Source organism: Oryzias melastigma, linkage group LG8 (assembly GCF_002922805.2).
Source record: "Oryzias melastigma strain HK-1 linkage group LG8, ASM292280v2, whole genome shotgun sequence".
Classification (NCBI taxonomy): Eukaryota; Metazoa; Chordata; class Actinopteri; order Beloniformes; family Adrianichthyidae; genus Oryzias; species Oryzias melastigma.
Genome location: NC_050519.1, coordinates 5,070,623 through 5,090,998, shown reverse-complemented (window position 1 = coordinate 5,090,998; position 20,376 = coordinate 5,070,623). Strand labels below are relative to the sequence as shown.

Below are 20,376 nucleotides of genomic sequence, written 5' to 3'. Positions count from 1 at the left end.
TTTTTTTTTTTTTTTGCTTTTTTGGAAAATCTGAGCTTGGCGAGGAAGACTTTTCCACGTTGAAGCTAAAATAGTGAAAATTATTCAATTTTATAGTTTCCTCTTCCTTGGACAAACATGATTTTATGTTTTACAGACATCAAAGTGATGATTCTCACTTGTTTTTCTGTCTTTTTCATTTTTTGATCTTTTTAAAAAGGGTTCCCAGTAGTCTTTTCGCCAAATTCGTCACTAGATTTAGTCGTCTAAGTAGATGTACCTGAATTGAGTAGAGGCCCACCTACATCACTGCTACAAGCTTTTTCCTACAGCAGGGGTGTCAAACTCAATCACAAAATGAGGGTCAAAATCCATCACACACCTTAGGTCGCGGGCCGAACAGGATAAACGTTTATTGAACACCCTAAACTACATTTTTAAAACTTTAAAACTAACTTTTTAGCATAAGTATGAACTAGATATATAGCATTACCTGTGATAATAGTACTGTGAGCTGAATTTGGCTGCTGAAGATGCTGAATTGATACAGAAAATAGTAGCTAAATGCCAAATTAGCCTAAAAAGCAAAAAAGAAAAAAAACTTAGGTTAGCCCAAACAGCTAGCATGTTGCTGAAATAATAGCTAAACTTCAAAATAGCCAAAACAAAACAGAAAAAAGCTTAAATTAGCCAAAACAACTAACATGTCAATATTATCTTAACTTGTAAATAGCCTAAAACCCTTTTTTAAAAAGTCTAAATTAGCCAAAACAGCTAGCATGTAGCTGAAATAATAGCTAAACTCCAAAATATCCTAAAAAAAGCCAAAATATTCCAAAAAGCTAACAGAATGCCAATTTTTAAACCCCTAAAACCATTACTTTTAAAAACAATTATAAATGATAAAAGGCAGGAATATTATTCCAGCATAAATCAACTTAAACTTTAAATAACTGTCAATATTTTACTCTCCATAAAATACATTTTGTCAAAATTATACACGTTAGAAATAAGTGCAAGATAACATTGGTATTAATAAAATGAAATGATCTGGAGGGCCGGATACGGCCCCCCTGGCCTTGACTTTGATCCTGATTCACACAATTTCAATAAATAAATACTCAAATTTAGACTCAATTTTCCCAATATATTGTCGTCCATCATCAAAAAATAAGTGTCTCACCTTTAATTACTTTAATTTCTAATACCTGACATGTTTGTGTGTTTGCAGGCCAAAGGGTGGCGGGATGGTCTCTCCTCGGCCGGTGACAACCCCAGGCCGCCAATGGCAACCCGGCCTGGGAGGGAGGGGCTCGGCACGGGCTGGAAGGGCCCCCGGACGCTGGTCCTCCACAAGAACTCCCAGGGTTTTGGTTTCACCCTGCGCCACTTCATCGTTTACCCTCCAGAATCCGCCCTGCACACCACCCTCAAGGTGAGCTTCAGGGATGAGATTTCGACGAAGCACATCTGAGCTCAGAGATGACGCCTGCTGAGAGTCAGGGAGGCTGCAGAGATGTTTGACTTGATTAAAGGGTGCAGACGGAGAAAGCTGACGTTTTTGAGGGATTATTGAAGGCAGAGGGATGTTTCTAAAACAAGACAGGAGCGCAGCCTTCCAGCGTTCCAGGACGCTGACAGATCTGACTTTAATCCTGGTTTTGTCTGCTGCGACTTTAAATCAAACTTTTCTCCTCTTGTTTACTAGAATGAACCCGTGTGTGAGCAAGTGCTTATTTAGCTCCATTTGAGGTGTGGGGGCAAACATCTCCAGATGTGAAATTGAGTGATGGAGGGAGGGGTGGAGCCACGCGGCTGAAACAAGACCTCCTTTATGCCTCTGCCACCCTGTTGTCCCACAGCTGCAGATCCAATTCAATGAGTTCTGTTGTCCTGGGCTGGTACCGCTCTCTGGCAGTACCAGGCTCGTTCGGACAATAGGCCCACTGCTAGCCTTTGTCCCCACTCCTGTTCTTGTTGTATCCTCTCCCTCAAAGGGGACCAGGCTCACATGGTGTTTTTGGACGCTCCACAGAGCTCCCTGTTCTTGTTTGAGGAGCTGGCGGAGAGGTCGCCAAATTTACTCAAATTTAAAAAAAAAATCCCCCAAAATTCCAACAGAATCATGCTGTAAATTCATTTTTCTCTTATTTTTTAAGGAAATTCAATTTCCTTTGCATCCTCTTCAGTGGAAAACTGAATTTTCTGTAACGGATCGCCTCTTGTGGTTTTGGTTTTAAGGTTTTATTTTGTCCACGTTGGCTGTGACTTCTCCTAGATGCCCCGCCCCCTCCTGGAGATGGTCACAGCTGCCTGGAGTTAATTCATTACGACTTCTAGTATTTTCCAGGGTTTTATCTCATTTATATTTTACTTTTTCCTCACAATTGTGGTCATTTTTTAACCTTCTGGGAGTTTTGAGTCCTTCCTGCCAGCTGTAACTCATTCCAATCAAATTGATTCTTATTTGCACAGATTGCAAACTGATCAGTGCAGAAAAAAAGATATAAAAACTACCTAAAGGCATAACGTTGCTTAAACTATGTGTGAGCTGACTGGTGGTAACCATAGCAACATAACTGTTTAGGGAAATAAGAGAATAAGTTCCCTTCCCGCTTCTCCTCGATGGCGGATGTGGCGAGACTCGGTCCGGCCCGTGTCGCTGCTCCAAGTTCTATTCTGGGGTGGGTTTGGCTCGGCTTTCTCTCTTTCTAAACCCTGCGCCATTGTCCGCAGAGCCTGGAATGAGCTCACTCAGCGCGGCACAAAGCCGGGGGGCAGCGGTCAGCCCGCCGAACCCCAAACTGCCCACTCAGCTCAGTTTGCTTGTTTGCAGGTGATCGGAGAAGCTGCAGCTTCAGGGCTCACCTTCGGGAGTTTGCTGCAGCCGATGGTGTCATGCAAACCAGCACACTTTCTGTTTCGAGGGCTTAAAAAAACATCTTTGTCATTTACGATGTGCAGAATTTTATTTCTGTATATGACGGTGCAGAAAACCACCCAGTTTCTGTGGCAGGAAATGGTTCAGCCTGATAACCGAGTGTCTCTTGTCAGAACTCCCCCAGTTCTTCTCATAGTTTTGACTATTATTAGTCTCTCGTGGGTCAGTCTCATGATCGGACATGAACTGACTCGTCTTTTCTCTCCTCTGCAGGACGAGGAGAATGGAAACGGAAAGGGTAAGTCAACTCATTATTTAGCTAATTAAATTCAAACCAATTAAACCCAGAAGACAGTGGGATCACGATGATGTAATGAGCTGGGCCTCCTCTACTCCCTGCTCCTGTCACCTCCACTCTGCAGCTTAAATGCACCACCTACAGGACGTTATGTGCAACTGCAGCGGAGCAGGAACTGCACTTGTTGATATCTGGCTACATCAGGGAGCTGCAGCTTCTTCATACTGGAAGAGTCATTGAGTACGGTGGCCCTGAAGTGCAAAATATTTTAGAAAACAAAAGCAATTTCCAGAAATCAAATGTTAAAAACTTAAAATAGGAAACAGGAAAAGGAAGGTGATCACTGATTGGACGATGATGTTTGTTCACCTGGAGCTGGAAGTTATTTTACATTCTTCAGACAGAAGATGTTTCTTTAAACTTCTGGTTCTCCAAAAGTTCGATGTTTGCTTAGTAAACTCTTCATCACAATTCTTCCTTCTTCTTCAAAACTCATCATAACTTTTTCCTGTTTCTTATTTTGCTTCAGTTTTGACATCTCATTTTTTATTTCTGGAAACTAATTGTGTTTTGATTTTTAAGGTTTTATGTTGTTTTTAACTATTGTCGTCATAGTTTTTCATATGTTTTTTGGGTTGAGAAATTTGTTGATATGAATTGAACTTCAAGGCCACCGTACTTTAAGCCTGTTTTTCTCAGATCAACACTCAGTGGGACCCTTATTTTGAAATCTTTTTTGAAAATGTTGATAAAATCTTAAATATGTTTATATTTCTTTGCTTTGGTATGAATAAAAACAGAAATATAGAGAGAAAAAGAAATTTCTCTAGATGTCAAATTGGCTTTTTTTTATATTCGACGGTGGCTCATAGGACTTCCTTTCAAAATAAAAGACTTCCTGTGCCTCATTGGATCATCCAACGGACGCTAATGTGCTTCTATTAAAACTTTTAAACAAAATAAGGTAAAAAACAGCATTTTTTAAAATTATATGTCAGGTTCTTAGTGAGCTGTCATACTGATGTTAACCTGAAGAAGACTTTTAGGATTCAATTGAAAGAGTAAATAAAAAATTGATTAATAGCAACTACCTTCTGTATTGTATAATTATTGTTGTGCAGCATAAAATACTATATGGTCATAACTTAAAAAGAGCAATTACGGACAGTTAAACTTTTATTAAAGTTTTGAAAATATTTGGAATTTGTGTGAAATGGTAGAGGACACATGACCTCTTGATTTAGTGTGATGTCAGTAAAAAAGTTTATTTTACTCTTTTAGGAGCACCAAACTAATCTAAATGAAGTAAGTACTAACTTTGTAATTTTTAAATTATTTATCATTAGTCAGAAACCCACTATGGAGTGGTAAAGGTGTGCCTCCAGAGAATCAGCTGGGAGACCCCCTGACCCAAAGCATGACCTCTGCAAGATCTGATCACAAATTGACAGATTTTAATAGAATTGTAAATAAACAAAAATCACATTCCAGTTTGTTTGGGACCTAACTTCACATTTGCCGCCTGAAAATAAACCTAAATATATTTAAATGATAGTGTCAGTTTATGGATTTTTACCAAAATAAAGTTACTTTTTTGCCTCAAAATGAAATATTTCTAAATATGAATCAGAAAATTAAACAAAATATGTGTTCTTTAAAAATAAATCCAAAAAGTCTTCATCAACTATTAGTTTTTTTTTCCATTTTAGTAGAATTATTGCTTAATATTTGAGAGCATTTGCCAAAATTTAGTCAAATCCAAATGAGAGAATTGGCTAAATCTACTTAAATGTGAAACATAAGATGACCAACTAGTTAGTGTTTAGTTTCACAAAATGCCTGATGTAAATACTTTACTAGTTTGTAGCTTTGTTTGTATTTGGATAGGAGTCCAAATCCTAAAGATAAAAAAAATGTCTCTAAAAGTTTTGAAGCAAACCTTAAATTAGCTCTTTTTTGTTTCTCCTGCAGGATTACAGAAAGGTCACCTGGAGCCGATGGACACCATATTTGTGAAGAATGTGAGAGAAAAAGGCCCCGCCCACCAGGCAGGCTTGTGCACAGGTAAACAGGAAGAAATTATGAAGGCGGATCAGGATTTGCATTGGAAATTCATCGGGAAGGGAAACGACGGACTCACATCCATAAAGTCCTAAAATTTAGGGAGACGTGTTAAACACCTGCATGCATTCAGACTGTCACGCACTGACATGCAAATATGCAAACACGTATGTTTCAGCCTGTATGCTGTTGCCACAAACAAACTCTAACAGAGTTATCCGGATCTTTCTTTGCTGCCTTATCTTTTTTTCTCTTCAGATTAATTCAAAGATTATGAATTTTAGTTTCTTTTGAACATTTTTTTTCTTATTTAAGAAGACAAATTAATTTAAGATCCCTTGTCTTTTTTCTCTGGATTTTTTCTGACATAAATAGACACCAGGAGATCGATGTTTTGCCCGCATCACTTTGGATTTGAAATTGGAACACAGAACAATTTTTTTTTCATTTTTAGTTTCTGCCTCAATTTTCCTGTAAAAAATAATAATAAAAAAAAGATCCACCCTTGCATGAATAGAGGATTTATTTTGGGATTATGATAATGGGTGAATGTGTATCCTGCAGGGGATCGACTGGTGAAGGTGAATGGAGAGAGTATTCTTGGAAAGACGTACTCGCAGGTGATCACCCTCATCCAGAACAGGTGAGCACCTGGAGTCGCTGCTGCTTTTTGACAGAATCCCTGCAACAGGAATCCACACTTGAATGTTGCAATCGTTCTCCAATAATAAATCAGGATGAACTTTTTTTTCAAGTTTCCAAACTTTTAAAGACATAGTGAGGTTAACCTGAGAGCAGGGAATAATTTTCCTTTTAGGAAATACATTTGAGGTTTAGTTGACAGTTTGATTCCACACATCTGCTGATTGTTGTTTTAATTAAAGACCCACCCCAATGAAAAGTGTTTTAAATATGTTCTTTGAGCATTTTTCTCATTATGGAGAACATATGTTAAGAAAATTAGGATTAATACTGTGTTTCCGAGTACTAATTTATTCAAATCGTGATTAAGAAACCAACAAAAGAAAATTGTAGACAAATAGATCCATGAACGTCTTTGTTTTCCTCGTCTGAGCGGACATCTGTCTCAAAACTGTTTATGTGGATAGCTCTAATATTGTTCACCATTCTTGTTGCACCGGTTGTGTTATTTTGAGGTCGTGAAGGGCTGTAAGCTAGCAGGAGAAAATGTAAAGGATCATGGGAAATAAGTGAAGGCTTACTTCCACGCCAACAGTTCCATACGACGGAGTATTAGTATATTGTATTTTATTATTTTTTCTTTATTACGACTTTAAAGTTGTAAAATTACGACTAAAGAAGTTTTTTTAGGTATGACTTTAAAAGTCATAAGCTAAACGTGTCTTTTTTCTTGTAAATGTCTTAAAGTGCTAAAATGTTGTGTTTTAAAGTCGTAGATTTACAACTTTTAAAGTCATAAAATTTACAAGAAAATAAGTTGAAACAATAAAATTACCAGAATAAAGTTGTACATTTATTACTTTAAAAGTCATAGGCTAGATGTATGACATTTTCTTGTAAATTTGTACAAATGTTTTAGAAGTTGTAGATTTACGACTTTTAAAGTAATCAAATTTCTAAATAAATAAATAAAATTAAGAGAAAAAAGTTGTATATTTATGGATTTAAAAGTCATAAATTAAATCTATGACTTTTACTCTTAAATGTTTGAAATTGTTTCAAAGTTGTAGATTTAGGACTTTGAAAGTAATTAAATTTATTTAAAAAAAACTTTAAAATTATGAGAAAAAAGTCGTATATTTATGACTTTCAAAGTCATAAATAAAACAAAGTCATTAATTTATGAGAACAAAAGTCAAATCTACCAAAAAAAGTCATAAATAACGAGAAAAAACATTTCAGTTGTCTTTGCCGTGCTCCAAGATGAAAGACGTGGAACTATTTGGGGAAGTTAAGTCCGGATAAGTTTCCAAAACCAAAAAATTGTGAACATTTTGGCAACTAAAAATCAAATTATTATTAATGTAGCCACTTTTGAGTTGCTAATACGTTGTTTCATATGTAAAATAAGGGAGCGGAGGAATGAAAATAATCTGTTACGTTAGCACAAGAATATTGAAAATTGGAGAAATTTTGTCTGTCGTGGAGTAAGAGAGGATTGGAAGTAGACATCTGCAGGGATATTGGTGGCTTTATGAACTGCAGAGAAGCTGCCAATCAATGACTAAAACATTAATAAACCATAAATCAAACTAAGCAGCTTCCAAACATTATCAATAACCAATCATGTTGACTGAACGACAAAAGAGGACTCAAGTCAACTTCAAATTTTGAATGTTTTTATGGTTTTTACTGTAATATGCTTTGATTGTGAATATTTGATTGATTCATTATATTTAAATTAACATTTTTACTTTTTAACTGATAGATTTGAAGTGTTTTTAGGGTTTTATTTATTTTTTTATTTGTTTTTATGTTGGCCTGCCGCTTTTAAATTTCCTTCGGGATTAATAAAGCTATTCATTCATTCATTAGATCTTTTAAATTTATGAGAAAAAAGGGGTAAATTTACAAAATTTTAAGTTGTAAATTTATTACTTTAAGCCTTGTAATATAATATAATATAACACTCCATTGTAGTCTGATCACAACTTTTTTTCTTTAGTAGGAAGAAGAAATGGATAAAAAAAACACTTTCTCTTGAACTTCTTTCGTTCTGCAAAAATCATTTCCTAAAAACAGTAAAATCATAATTAAAAGACCACTTGGATCCAAAAATGGTCGGATTAATGATGTTAACTTGAAAATAATCGGCCCTTTAGGGGGTAAATTTGCTTGACTGATTTGACACATCTGCTAAATTCTTACTAAAAAGCAAACAAAAGTACAAATTTAGCGCATTAAGTCAACATCTTTTACTGGAATAAACGATCTCCCCCTCATAAGTGAATCTATTTTTAAATGTTATCTGTTGTTTTTTCTGTCCTCCCCTCCAGTGAGAGTGTGTTGGAGCTCTCCATAATGCCAAAAGATGAGGATGTGCTTCAGTTGGTGAGTGGAAGGAATTTAATTTATTTACATAAATATAACCCAGACACAACCGAAACTGATTTATGGGACGTTTCAAGCCTTTGTTTGTTGTTTTTGTAATTCTGAGATTCCCCCCATCATCATGTTAGAATGCTAAGATTTTTTCGGAGTGACTGCGCAGTGACTCATGAGCTCGCCGCTCTGTGTTTAAGCCATAAAATCCATCAAACTTGGTCAAATCTCGACTGTCGAGGTTTGAAAAAAACAACTTCTCCACTGCAGCAAACATTTTTGTCGCTCCACAGGTTTCTCGTTTACATGATCCGACTTGCATCAGCCGTTGCCCCTCCCGTTTATCCCGGAGCAACATTTCGACACTCAGAAAAAGCTTTAAGTGACTCATCTCGCACGTGCAGAATGTTCCCCACCAGAGGGGCCCACACCGCTTTCCATTGAAGTATCCTGCCTCTTTTTTTTTTTTTTGCTTTTAAAGCTCCGCCCCCTCGCTGCTGCGCCTGTCTGCTGCATTCCTGACATGACATCAGCAGCACTGCGCCTCCTTCCGCACTCCCACTTAGCCAAAAAAAATTGAGAGGGAGGAGATCTTAAGAGGATCTCCGGCAGGAAAGAAGAAGTCAAAATAAATGAAAATCGGAGACTCCGAGGTGTTTCTGGAAGAGGAAGGTGGGATTTTAGTGTAAAGCGCTGGTGAGGATTAATTCATTTGCATCTTCGTCTACATTTGTTTGCCGTGGAGAATTTTCCTCAGCCTGAAGAACTAGGTAAACTCTCAGAAATGTGTCACAAATTTTTTTGTAATGACTGGCGTTAAGTTTGTTTTTGTTCCGAGTCCACGTGAGGCTTGAAATGCAGCGACTGATCGAACGGTTGGCTTGTTGTTGAGTGTCGACGGGACATTTTTCCAGAGAGTTTAGCTGCATTTTGTTAAGTCGGCAGGAGTTGGTGTCGAGAGCTCGGGAAAAAAAACTGACCAAAAGAGCTGAACTGGAAGATCCATGACTTCAAACTTCAGGGCAGAGAGCTGGTTTGAATGTCGAAGGAGTTCAGAGCGAAAACATTTGACTGGAACAAACTCTCAAAAGACCTTTCAAAAATATAGAATACAAGATGATTTTCCTGTGTTATACGAGAAAAAATCTGCAAATAGAACAAGTAGAGTTTGTCTCTGTAGGATTTCCTAAAATAAAACACTCATATTTAAATATATTAGCTGGGTAATTGTAAATATCAAAAAGTTGACGCCTGAATTTATTAATAAAAATATTTTTTTATTTTAGTTTTTCTTTGAAGTTGATGCTAAATCAAGTTAATTTCTTTTTCTTAAAAATAGGTATATATTTAAATACTTATTTTTTCTTGAAAACATTCCTTTAAGCTCTACAACCTTAAAACTATGCTCCTTTTTGACCATTTTGACTAAAAATATACATTTTAGACTAAAGTTGTCAAAATTATATGAGCCTAAATAACTTAAAATAAAAATTTTTCTCGATTAAATAATTCAGCAAGTTGTTACATCCTTCTAAAAAGTTACTTGCAAGTTATTTTTATTTTTATATGAAGTATAAAAAGTCTAAAAAGCTGGAAATCAATTAAAAAAATGAAATAATTAACCGCAAACCTTAATCTCAATTATTTGTGAATATTTTTTTTCTATATTTGCCGACCACTTATTATCTGCAAATAATCACCATGAAATCACACATAAAACTGTACATTTAGAGCATTTATTTTTCTTTAGTGCTGTCAATAGATTAAAAAAAGAAACAGATGAATCACACTTCTGTTTTACTATGTAAATTTGATGAATAAATTGAACTTCTGAATAAAAACAGGCCAGAGAGAACATTTTCCTTTATTTTTATTGCCTTACATTTTTAAATGTATTAAGTGTTAACCCAGAAGTGTAAATTGTGTGTACAAAACACGCCAACAGTACGATAAGCAGAACTCTAAAGACTTTTATGTCTGCAGTATTACTCCCAGTAAACAAAGATGCCGACAAACAGCTAAAAAAAAAAATCGGAAAAAGATCTAAGAAAAATAAAAGTTCCGGTCACATGGCCCAAATGTTCTATATCACTGCACAGGCTGCATTAAAAAATAAAAAAAAACTTCCATCAAAAACAAAACAAGCTGAAGTTTCTCTCCAAACTGATGCTTTATTTAACCTGTCATGATGATCAGCATTTGCATTGCTTTCCTTATCGCTGCAGTCTAAGCTCAATGATACGTTGTTGTGTTACCGTGACAACGTGTCTGACTATGGATCAAATACTCCCATTTGAATAAATAAATAAATAAATAAAAGTACAGAACCAAAAACCTATTGAATATTAAAGTGACTGTGGTATAAGTTGGATGATACCCAGCAAAGTGTTTTTACGGACGCGGCGTAAGCCTAAAATGTTAATAAAATTAACACTTTAATTATTTTGATTAATCACATGCATTAACACGTTAACGTTCACATCCCTAATAAAACATATTTAAACTAGACAAAAATACTTGTTGATATTTTGTGTTTCTACAGTGTGACCTCATTTGACTTCTTTTTTAGGCGTACTCCCAGGATGCCTACCTGACCGGTAACGAGCCCTACGCCGGGGGAGCGGAGCACCTCCCGCCGCCGCCTCCCGTTTCTTACCCTCGCACCAAGACCACGTCCGTCGCAGGAGCCCCTCTGTCTGCCCCTATGGGGCAGAACCAGCTGGATAACTGGAGTCGCTGGCCGGGATCTTCTGGTCCCTCGTCCCCCTTGGATAACCTCACCGCTGTGGGCAGCCCCGCCAGCTGGCAGGAGGGGCGAGCGGGCGAGCCGGGCGGCGTGGGTCACTGCAGTCCTGCTCACCGCACTGAGGAGATCCAGTATGGTATGACCAGCCAGCAGCCGCAGGGTCAGATCAGAGGGCGGTCCTACTCATCGTCCTCCTCGTCGGGGCCCCTGTCCAGCCCGCTGCAAGTCCACTACCCAAACCACCAGAGTGCCATGTCTGCACATCAGCACGGGTCCAGCTCCGCCTGGACCAGTCCGCCCCTCTCCCAGGCGAGCCAGAGCCGCACTGATCGCTGCCAGCAGGCCCTTTCCGACTGGTACTACAACCAGCTGCCCGAGCGCCCCGGGCGCAGCGTTCAGACCCGCCAGCGCAGCTATTCTCAGGACCGGCTGAGCGAATCCCGGAGGCAGCAGCAGCGGGCCGGCGGCTGGCCTCACAGCGCCTCACAGGACACTTTGTTCCTACTGCAGCAGTCGGGACCAGGACCAGAACCGTACTGGTCCTATGGAGACTGGGAGGTGGGCCCGGGTAGGGGCCATCCTCCATCTAACTACACTCGAACCCGATCGGAGAATTTGCTCGCTCAGTACAACCACCACGGCCGCTCCCTGGAGATGTTGGACCGAGCATCAGCAGGACTGATCTCGGCCCGCTCTGATATTCCTCCGTGGTCACAACCACCCCACCGGACCGATGCCTACGTGAGGCAGGGGGCCCACTTCAGTGGATCCCCTTCAGCTGCCCGACGGGCCCAGTCCAAACACCTTCCCCCGGGCCAGATGAAGGCCCAGCAGGTCTCTTCTCAGACCAGGAGGCTCCAGTCTGCCCAGAGCATGGACGAGCAGGTGGGCTACCGCAGCTACAGCCCCTCCTTCTACCGCAAGACCGGCCGCATCCTGCAGCAAGCTCACTCTTTCAGGGACCCGTCTTATTCCGGTCCCCACTTGAACTGGAACCCCAAAACTAGCCCCCCCGAGGGGTCCCCCGCCCCCATCAGTGCCTCCACAGCATCACCCCTCGCCTTCGCCGCCCACGTACCCCAGGACAAGACATACCGGCCAACCAACCACGAGAGGGAACGAGGGGCAGCGGAGGGCCAAAGCGAGACTCAAACGCAGGAGGTGGTGCTGAGGCAGAAACCGCCGAATGGGCGACGGCCCACGCGGCACCCCCACTACGCTCTACCTGTGGAAGGTCTGGAACCCTCCATGTTTTCTCCCGACCCCAAAGACTCAACCCACGGCTCCTTTGGAGACGCTGCACCACGGAAGCCGAACGGCAACCTGGCACCCCTCACCGTGGAGGAAGACTCTCTGGCCTCCATTCCCTTCATAGGTAAGCTCACCGCCGCCATTTATCGAGCCACAGTGAATAGTAAATAAATGATGGAGAATTTCGTTTTGAGGAATGTTGTGTAATCCGTGAACTTCCCAGCTCCTGTTTGAGACCCAAACGCAGAAATCCAACATGTTTTTACTCGCAGTTTCCTCTTCATTCTTTCACAACATTTTAATCAGCTTTGCTAAAACACAATCTCTACTCTTGTGGCGAACGCGTTTGAGTGAAGGTGGCAAACACAGCGTCTGCCGCTGCGAGTAGGAGGCAGCTGATCATGTCTTAGCTTGCGTTCCTCTCTGTAAAGACTTGAGATGAAAGAGCCCTGCAGGCCTCAGGTTGGTTTCTGGACGTGGACGGCAGACGGCGGGTGAAACTAGACCCCAAATCACGTTGCTGCTTCCCGTCACACCGAACAGATTCAAATCAGCTGACGGCGAAGAATGACTGAAAACGAGTCGATCTTTGTATCTTAACTTAACCAAACAAAACCAAACAGTGGAAACGGCGTGCTGGGACTTGTTTTACAGAAATGAATTCAAACTGGAGAAACTATGTCCTCCCAAATATCAGACATGCCTTTTCTCTTCACTCTTCATCTGTTGAACACAGATCCCGATAGGATCTGGTGTTGTTGGACCTGCTGTGGGACAGGCTGAAGTTTAACTTGTTGTCCTCAAAAGCGCTGATTTCTGGGGGTAGGGATTAGAAAGGCATTCCGCAGCTCAGGCAAATGTTTTTTGTTTTTTTTTGGCAAGTTGCATTGAAGCATAATCAAGTTTTTGTGTTTCAGAAAGAGAAAACACAGATCAAGTCAAGATTTTTGACTAAAGCTTTGGCTTCTATTCCCTCAATTACGTCTTACAGGCATCAACTCTCCAAAACTCTTTATTTTTTCTGTTTCATTTCAGTTAATCTTAAATAGATGATTGTCTCCTATAAAAATATTAACAAGAACACCCTCCCTAAATAATAACCCTTCAGAACTCATGGGGTCAAATCACTGCAAAAACTGAACCTTAAGGAAACAAAATGACATTTTTTTCAATTAAAGTTGTTCTATTTTTGGTTTTGCAAGTAAAGTTATATTATAAAAAGTTTTTCAGTGTAGAAATAATTCCAGTGACCTGAATTTTACTTTTTCTTAAATTACATTTTTTTATCTAATATTTACCAATAGGGTAAGAATGTTTGACCTATCTCTAATGAGTTTGTTTTTGCCACTAGAATATTGTGTAAAATTTTATCATAGTTTATCTATTTTTAGAAGAAAAAGAACATTTTTAAATTTTAAAATATTTTTGATTATTTCTAAGGACTTGTTCTTGCAGTGTGGCTGCTGTATTTTACTTTGAAAAATACTTATTTTTCCTTTTTATTATATTTTTTATGCTTATTTTTTATTTTTAAATGTTGGCTGCTGCTACCCAAAATGAAAAACAAAACAAGAAAAATGTTGAATTAACTTTAAAAGTCCAAAAGAAAAGGTTAAAAACATACCAAATTGATTGTGTTTTAGAAATTAAATATTTAAATTCAATATAGAGTCGGTTTCTTAGTCCATTAAAATATTTTGGCTCACAGTTGATGATTTTGTAATTAAATAACCATCAGTATTCGGACTCATCTGATAATATTTTACTCTCCACTCTAAATATGATCCACTCAGCTTTTTTTGTGAGGGAATTTAAAATAAAATAGCTCAAAGACAGCTTAACCTGTGAGTCTTTTGCATCAGATTCTTGTTTGATAGAGTGCTCGACTCCCCTCTGCTGGTCCGTCTTCGCTGCTGTCTATAAATGACAGCTTTTGTTAAACCCGCGGCTCACATATTTCTGGACTGTGCCGTAAACGTGTAGACTCCTCGTCTCAGAGCGGGATGCCGTGTTCAAATATGATCAGGACCGGAAAACGTGAAGGAGGTGAAGATTTTGTGGTGGAAGCTGCAGCAGCTCGAGGACTTTAGGTGGAGGTTTTTGTCTGAGGTTTTGCTGCCCTCTGCTGTTGCTCTGTGAAAATCCTCAATCCTGTCATCCTTAAGTCCCACTTTGATCATTTTTTATCAATTTTAAAAGCGTTCTCAGCGGTCTTTTAGTTATGATTATGCTGTTGTTAGTTAAAATGGTCTCAAAAAACGTAACATCGTTGCTGCAGAGTGGCAGGAGTTCGCCTCTGAGTTGTGGGGGGAGTAAGCCTGTGCCCCTTTCCCATCATCCCTTTGTGTATACTCTCTCACTAGCTTACACCCCCTCACAACCCCAACCTAACATGAACAAAAAGGTGCACAATTTTGCATCTATCCACCCGTACAGTTTTGATCCAGTCGAGGAAAATGATGGATCAGAATGTTGCCAAGCAAGGAGCTTGCGGCTTGCCGTAGGAGCACAATTTTTGTGTATACTCCTGATTTCAAAACACATTAAATGTGATTTTAAGATTAATTTTCTTTATATATGTCCTCGATCATGAGAAAAAATACCATAAGAACAGATTTAAAGTGAGTCTTTAAAATAAATGAACTCCTTTCTATCAGCCAGGAAGTGTAGGTCTGTGTGCGTTATTGTTTCACATCCCTCTGCATCTGAAACCGTCCGGCACTCGCAGCCTGATAAACTTTGAGCTGTTTTTCACATTTTTGTTCCTATTAAGCTCAGAGGATTAATTCACAGCAGGAACGTCAATCTGGACAAACGTTTACCTTCAATGATCCGGAGCCGTGAGATTTTCTCCTTCATGGATCAGATCGTTCACATGAGCTGATCTAATAAAGAACTGAAACCTGGAGTCAGTTAGTGTCACAAACCCCCCTCCCGCTCCGTTTGCTTTCAACTAGCTTTTCTTATGGCAGCAGACGGCACAGGTACTGCAGTTTTCATCGTTTTCCATTGATTTATTTGACGTTTCTTTAGTCTTTTGAAACTTTCTGAGGATGTTTGTGTTGGTTTTGAGCTGATTTAGTTTGATTCTGACCATAACTCTGCCGATGTTCCTTAAACCTCTCCTTTCCTGGCCTTCTCTCCATCTAACCCCGTTTTTCTTTTTCCTTTCCGTTCCTCTAACATCTAACCTTTCCCCACCTCCTCTACCCTCCTACTCCTCCCCTCCTTTCCCACCCCTCCATCCTTGCCTCCACCTCCCACAGACGAGCCGACCAGCCCCAGCGCCGATTTGCGCGCCCGACACGTACCGGCGTCCTCCGTGGTGTCCAGCGGCATCAGCTCGGCGCCCGCCGTGGGCACCAGCCCCGCCTCCCCCACCTTCACCTTCCCCCTCACTAGGCTCTTCTCACACGACTGCAGTGAGTTGCCCCCCATCCTCCCCGGTTTACCCCTCCATTCCTCGCCGCCGCATGCAACAGAAATTATATTTTGGTGTTTTAAATCTTTTTTTTGTTGTTTTTTAAAGCGCTACAACGCAAAAAAGCTGAAAGTTAAAGATGCAAAAAGATTTTTGTTTCAAACAAAATGTATTATTTTCTGTTTTGCAAGAAAAATAATCAAGTTTTTCAAAAGCAAATTAATCTTAGTTTGAGAAAACATGTCTTTGGAACTAGAATTTTTTTCTTAAATTCTTCTGGGTAAGACCATTTTCTTTCCAAAACGGTAGATCTTTTTTGTTTATTTCAAGAATGGAGTAAAAAATTGTGATTTATTTCTGACTTTAAATACAAGATTTGGGATCTTATTTTGAAAAAGTTGTCATATTTTACCTTTTTTCAGCAAATATTGTATGAAATTACCAAAAACATCACAATATTAAAGGATTTTCTATAGTATTATGCATGTTGGATGTGCATGTTTATCATAAATTAAACAATATTAATTTATCTGTCAATTTGAACCTGTTTTATGTTGCATGCTTATTATATTTTAAAATCCACCGGCGAGTGTCTATCTGGATGCATGCTGGCAAACAAACCCCCCCTCATGCAGTTCAAGCCCCCACCCCTCTACCACCCCCTCCACCGACTGAATCCCCCGCCAGCTTCCTCCCCCTCCGTCCCCGTCTCCTAACTCACCACGGCTCACCCGGGCGTTCGCCATCACATCATCACTGTCTCTCTGTCTCTTTTCTTTCTTAATCTTTGTTTCACCCGAACCTCTCAACGAGCAGGCAGTACTAAATCCAGTCGCCGTTCCTCCTATCTTCTAGCCATCAACACCGAGCGCTCCAAGTCATGCGACGAAGGCCTCAACAAGTTCAAGGATGAAGGACGAGGCCTGTGAGTTCACCTGAGCGAAGACGAGTTTTTTTCTGGTCACTCAGATGTGGTGTTCACTAATCCTCCTGTGTTGCTTTCTATGCAGACGACTACCAAAAAGAGTGAAGAGTTTCTTTGCAGACGGGGTGAGTTCCTCTGAAAACCTGAAGAAAGCTTCTCTTTAAGATTAAATGCAAAGTCCCTCACTATTTAGTGAACGGGATATTCACCATTTTATCTTGACGTCAAAACTTAGATGGTGTATAAAAAATAATTTCATGGATATTTTTTTACAAGAAAAATTGTTTGAACGAAATGCATTGTGGTCTATATTTGCCAATTCAATGACCATTGAGGCAAACTGGTTTCAGAGACTTCTGGGAAATTTCTAGGGCACAGAAATATGGAATATTTGGACACTGATAAAATGGCAAATGAATTAGACACCTAAGTAGTGAGTAGGGAAAAAATTCCAGACACAATCTGCAATTCCAAAAAAGTCTCTGCAAAAAACTTGGGTTGATGCTCACTGGATTAGTTAATATAGACCACAATGCATTGTGTTTGAACTATTTATTTAATGTGAAAAAATGCACTTTTCATCTTAAGAAACACAGTGGATTCATAAATAATCTTTGTTTTTGTTTTGGAAAATCTGTAACGTCAAATTTGCCATTAAAAAATGAATAAATTTAGTAGTGAGCATGATGTATAAATTGCTTTATGCATCCAGGTCACTAGTTCTGCACTAGATAGTTTGTTGGAGTTAGAAGTAAGGAGGAAATTTGTAAATTTCCCAGAAGAAGAAGAAGCCAGAGTGCATCTGTGCTCACTAGATTGTCCAATATAGACCACAATGCATTGTGCTTGAATGATTTTTCATGTGAAATAATGTTTTTTTTATAAATCATTGGAACACAGTAGATTCACAAATAGTCTTTGTCAAATATTTTTATTAGGTTTTTAATTAGTTAAATGGTAAAGTCGTGATCATGTGTCCAAACTGCTTTCAAATTTAAGTCATTAGATGTAGTATCTTTGGGGTTAGGTGGAGGGAATTCTGTCATTTAACTTGAATTTTCTTTTGTGTTTCTGTTTAAAAAAATGTAGTCAGAATTCCATTTTTACAGCTCTGTTTGTGAATTTCGTTTTAAATTCTGAACTAAGCACTGTTGGCCCCTCAGTCTCCAGACAGCGTCAGAACAGCCGAGGAGATTCGCTCCAAGCGTCACTCCACCTCCGAGCTGGGAAACATCACCTACAGCGATGTGTGGCGGCAAGGATGGCTGCACTTTAAGCAGATCGTCACGGAGAAGGGGAAGGTGAGCGGCCGAAAACCGAAAAGTCACAGAGCAGGTGATCCAGGATTTACTCACATCCCGTCTGTCCTCTGCAGAAGGTGGGCAGCGGCATTCGGCCGTGGAAGAGGGTGTTTTCGGTGCTCCGCTCCCATTCGCTGTTCCTCTACAAGGACAAGCGGGAGGCCGTGCTCCGCGGAGCCATCCTGGGCAGCACGGCCGAAGACGAGCAGCCCATCAACATCCGGGGCTGCCTGGTGGACATCGCCTACTGCGAGACCAAACGGAAGCACGCCCTGCGGCTCACCACCCAGGACTTCTGCGAGTACCTGCTGCAGGCGGAGGACCGCGACGACATGCTGGAGTGGATCAACGTCATCAGGGAGAGCGGCAAGATGGACAACGAGGTCAGAGAGCTCACCTTTGCCTGTCCGCTTCGTGTTTATTTTAAAATGTGCTGGTTTTCACAAGAATCTGTTTGTTGGCTTTAGGAGCTCGGGATTTCCAGACAAGCCCTCATCAATAAGAAGCTCAACGACTACAGAAAACAAAGGTAACTTACCTGAAAATATACAACACAAGATGTTTTTCCATTTGTCTTGGCAACATTTCTTCAAACAAGTTACATTGACTTGCCCTTTCGAGTCAAAATGAAATCCTAAATTAACAACATATTTAAGTAAGTTTCCCTGGAAATTGGAAATATGTCTAAAAATAAAATGTGGTTTGCTCAAAAAACAAGTTTTATAACGTAAAGTCACATTTCCCTCCCAATTATATTCTACTGTATGCATTTCAGCAATTTTTAGACCATAATTATCACAAAGTAAATCTAAAATTACACATTTTAGGATACATTTCCCTAGAAATGATATGTGCAAAAACATATATTCAAAACTCCTGCTTCTAATTTTGATGTAAAGAAAAAAAAATGTTTTATTAGAGATATTTATTAGGATATTTTCGAGATCGGGTTTTCAAGATTTATTGTCTTCAAACAATTCCTTAGATCATCTTGAAAAGTTACTTGTTTTATATCAATGCTAAACTATAAACCAGGCAAAAATACTTTTGATTTTGTGTTTTTGCAGTGAAACTGATGGATTTATTGATTTGTCTGCAGCCCACATAGACCTATAAAGCAGTGCGACAATGAACTTGTTTGATAAAGCAAAAGTTGCATTCCAGGAAACGAAATAAAATCTGAATTATTGTTAGTAACAATCTGCAAATAAGAAATACATGAAATCAGACAAAGATTATGTAAAATGTGATGATAAAATGAAAGATAGTAAGTATTCCCCTCATAGTTTTTCATATTTTCTTAGTTAGAACTTGAAATAAATGACTTAAACTGCATTTTTGATGGAAAAAGTCGTCCTCACATCTTGCATTCTTTTTCTTTTTCTTCATTAGTTCGTTATTTTGATTTTCGGGTTCCTGCAGACGAGCTGAAAGTGTCCTTTGATCTACTCTGGACCCCTCAGAAAAAAGTCAAAAATTATTACCTTATTAGCAAATTTTCTTTAAAAAAAAAATATGCCGTTGGGGAAAAAATGGTCCAAGAATTCTTATTTTTAGAAAAAAAAATCTATTCACTTAGACAGGTTTTCTCAAATATTATTTTGCTTTTTTTCGTAATAAGATTATTTTTCTTGCAAGACAGAAAACAAGACATTTTTTCTTTAATTAAGCATCTTTTAACTTTCTTACGATTGAGTTTTTGCTGTGCAGGCAAACTTTTCTAACTGAAGATTAACTTATGGTCCGTCTTTTGGTCTCCTCCCTCAAGTCCAACGTCGAGCAAGCCGGATTCGTCTCCGCGGATGTCCCGCATAAAGCCTCCCTTCATGATGAATAAGACGGAGAATGCATCTGGGGCACCGCGCTCCCCGAAGCCAGAGGGCAAAGGTTGGTGTCAGAAAAAAAAAAGGAGTTATTCTGGGAGCTGCTGCTGAAGCGTGTGCACTAAAGCTGCAGCTGAAGTTCTGTCAGGCTCGACTTTCAGGGTCACAACCAAGACATTCAGATACTAGATCAGGAAAAGTTTGACTGTTGGACCCAAAAATTGTCTGTAGGGTTTGGGAGAGCTATTGAGCTGATGGGAAGATTTTAATGTTTCTCTGTTTTAGTTTCAAATCCAAATCAGGATTTTCATTTTTAGCATAATTTCGTTTTTTTATCGTTCTTACTGGCGCCTTTAAGTAAAAATATCGCCACCAACGACATCCTTGAAACCTTGGAAAAAAAGAATGGGGCCAAAAAAAATGTTAAAAATCCACTAAAAGTACAAAATCTGTGTTATCCTTTTTAAAATTATTATGGGATGGCCACAAGACCTACAGCTTGATGATAATTTTGCAAAATTTGGCGATCTTCACATTTCCGCAAAATTTGGGAAAAATAAATTTTTGTTTGAGTGAAATTTCCCACACAGGCCACCAGTTTAAATCTTCAATCACTACTGAAGTTTTCTTTTGACCTTTGACCTCAGTAAGAGGCTGCCATCTTGA

At 39.3% G+C, this 20,376-nt stretch overlaps 1 protein-coding gene across 7 annotated transcripts in view; it reads left to right on the top strand.

Annotated features, from left to right (window-relative positions):
* The window catches only part of arhgap23a (Rho GTPase activating protein 23a), a 74,837-nt gene that overhangs the window by 43,026 nt on the left and 11,435 nt on the right, over window positions 1-20,376 (top strand). For 4 of the 7 annotated variants that reach the window (XM_024271794.2, XM_024271792.2, XM_024271789.2 and 1 more), the window contains exons 2-14: window positions 1,211-1,414; window positions 3,134-3,158; window positions 5,130-5,222; window positions 5,784-5,862; window positions 8,198-8,252; window positions 10,813-12,364; window positions 15,507-15,662; window positions 16,478-16,586; window positions 16,672-16,711; window positions 17,750-17,887; window positions 17,962-18,270; window positions 18,355-18,416; window positions 19,656-19,774. In XM_024271794.2, the coding sequence (XP_024127562.1) occupies window positions 1,211-1,414; window positions 3,134-3,158; window positions 5,130-5,222; window positions 5,784-5,862; window positions 8,198-8,252; window positions 10,813-12,364; window positions 15,507-15,662; window positions 16,478-16,586; window positions 16,672-16,711; window positions 17,750-17,887; window positions 17,962-18,270; window positions 18,355-18,416; window positions 19,656-19,774 (2,941 nt within the window). The other 3 variants (XM_024271790.2, XM_024271793.2, XM_024271795.2) reach the window with 3 other exon arrangements.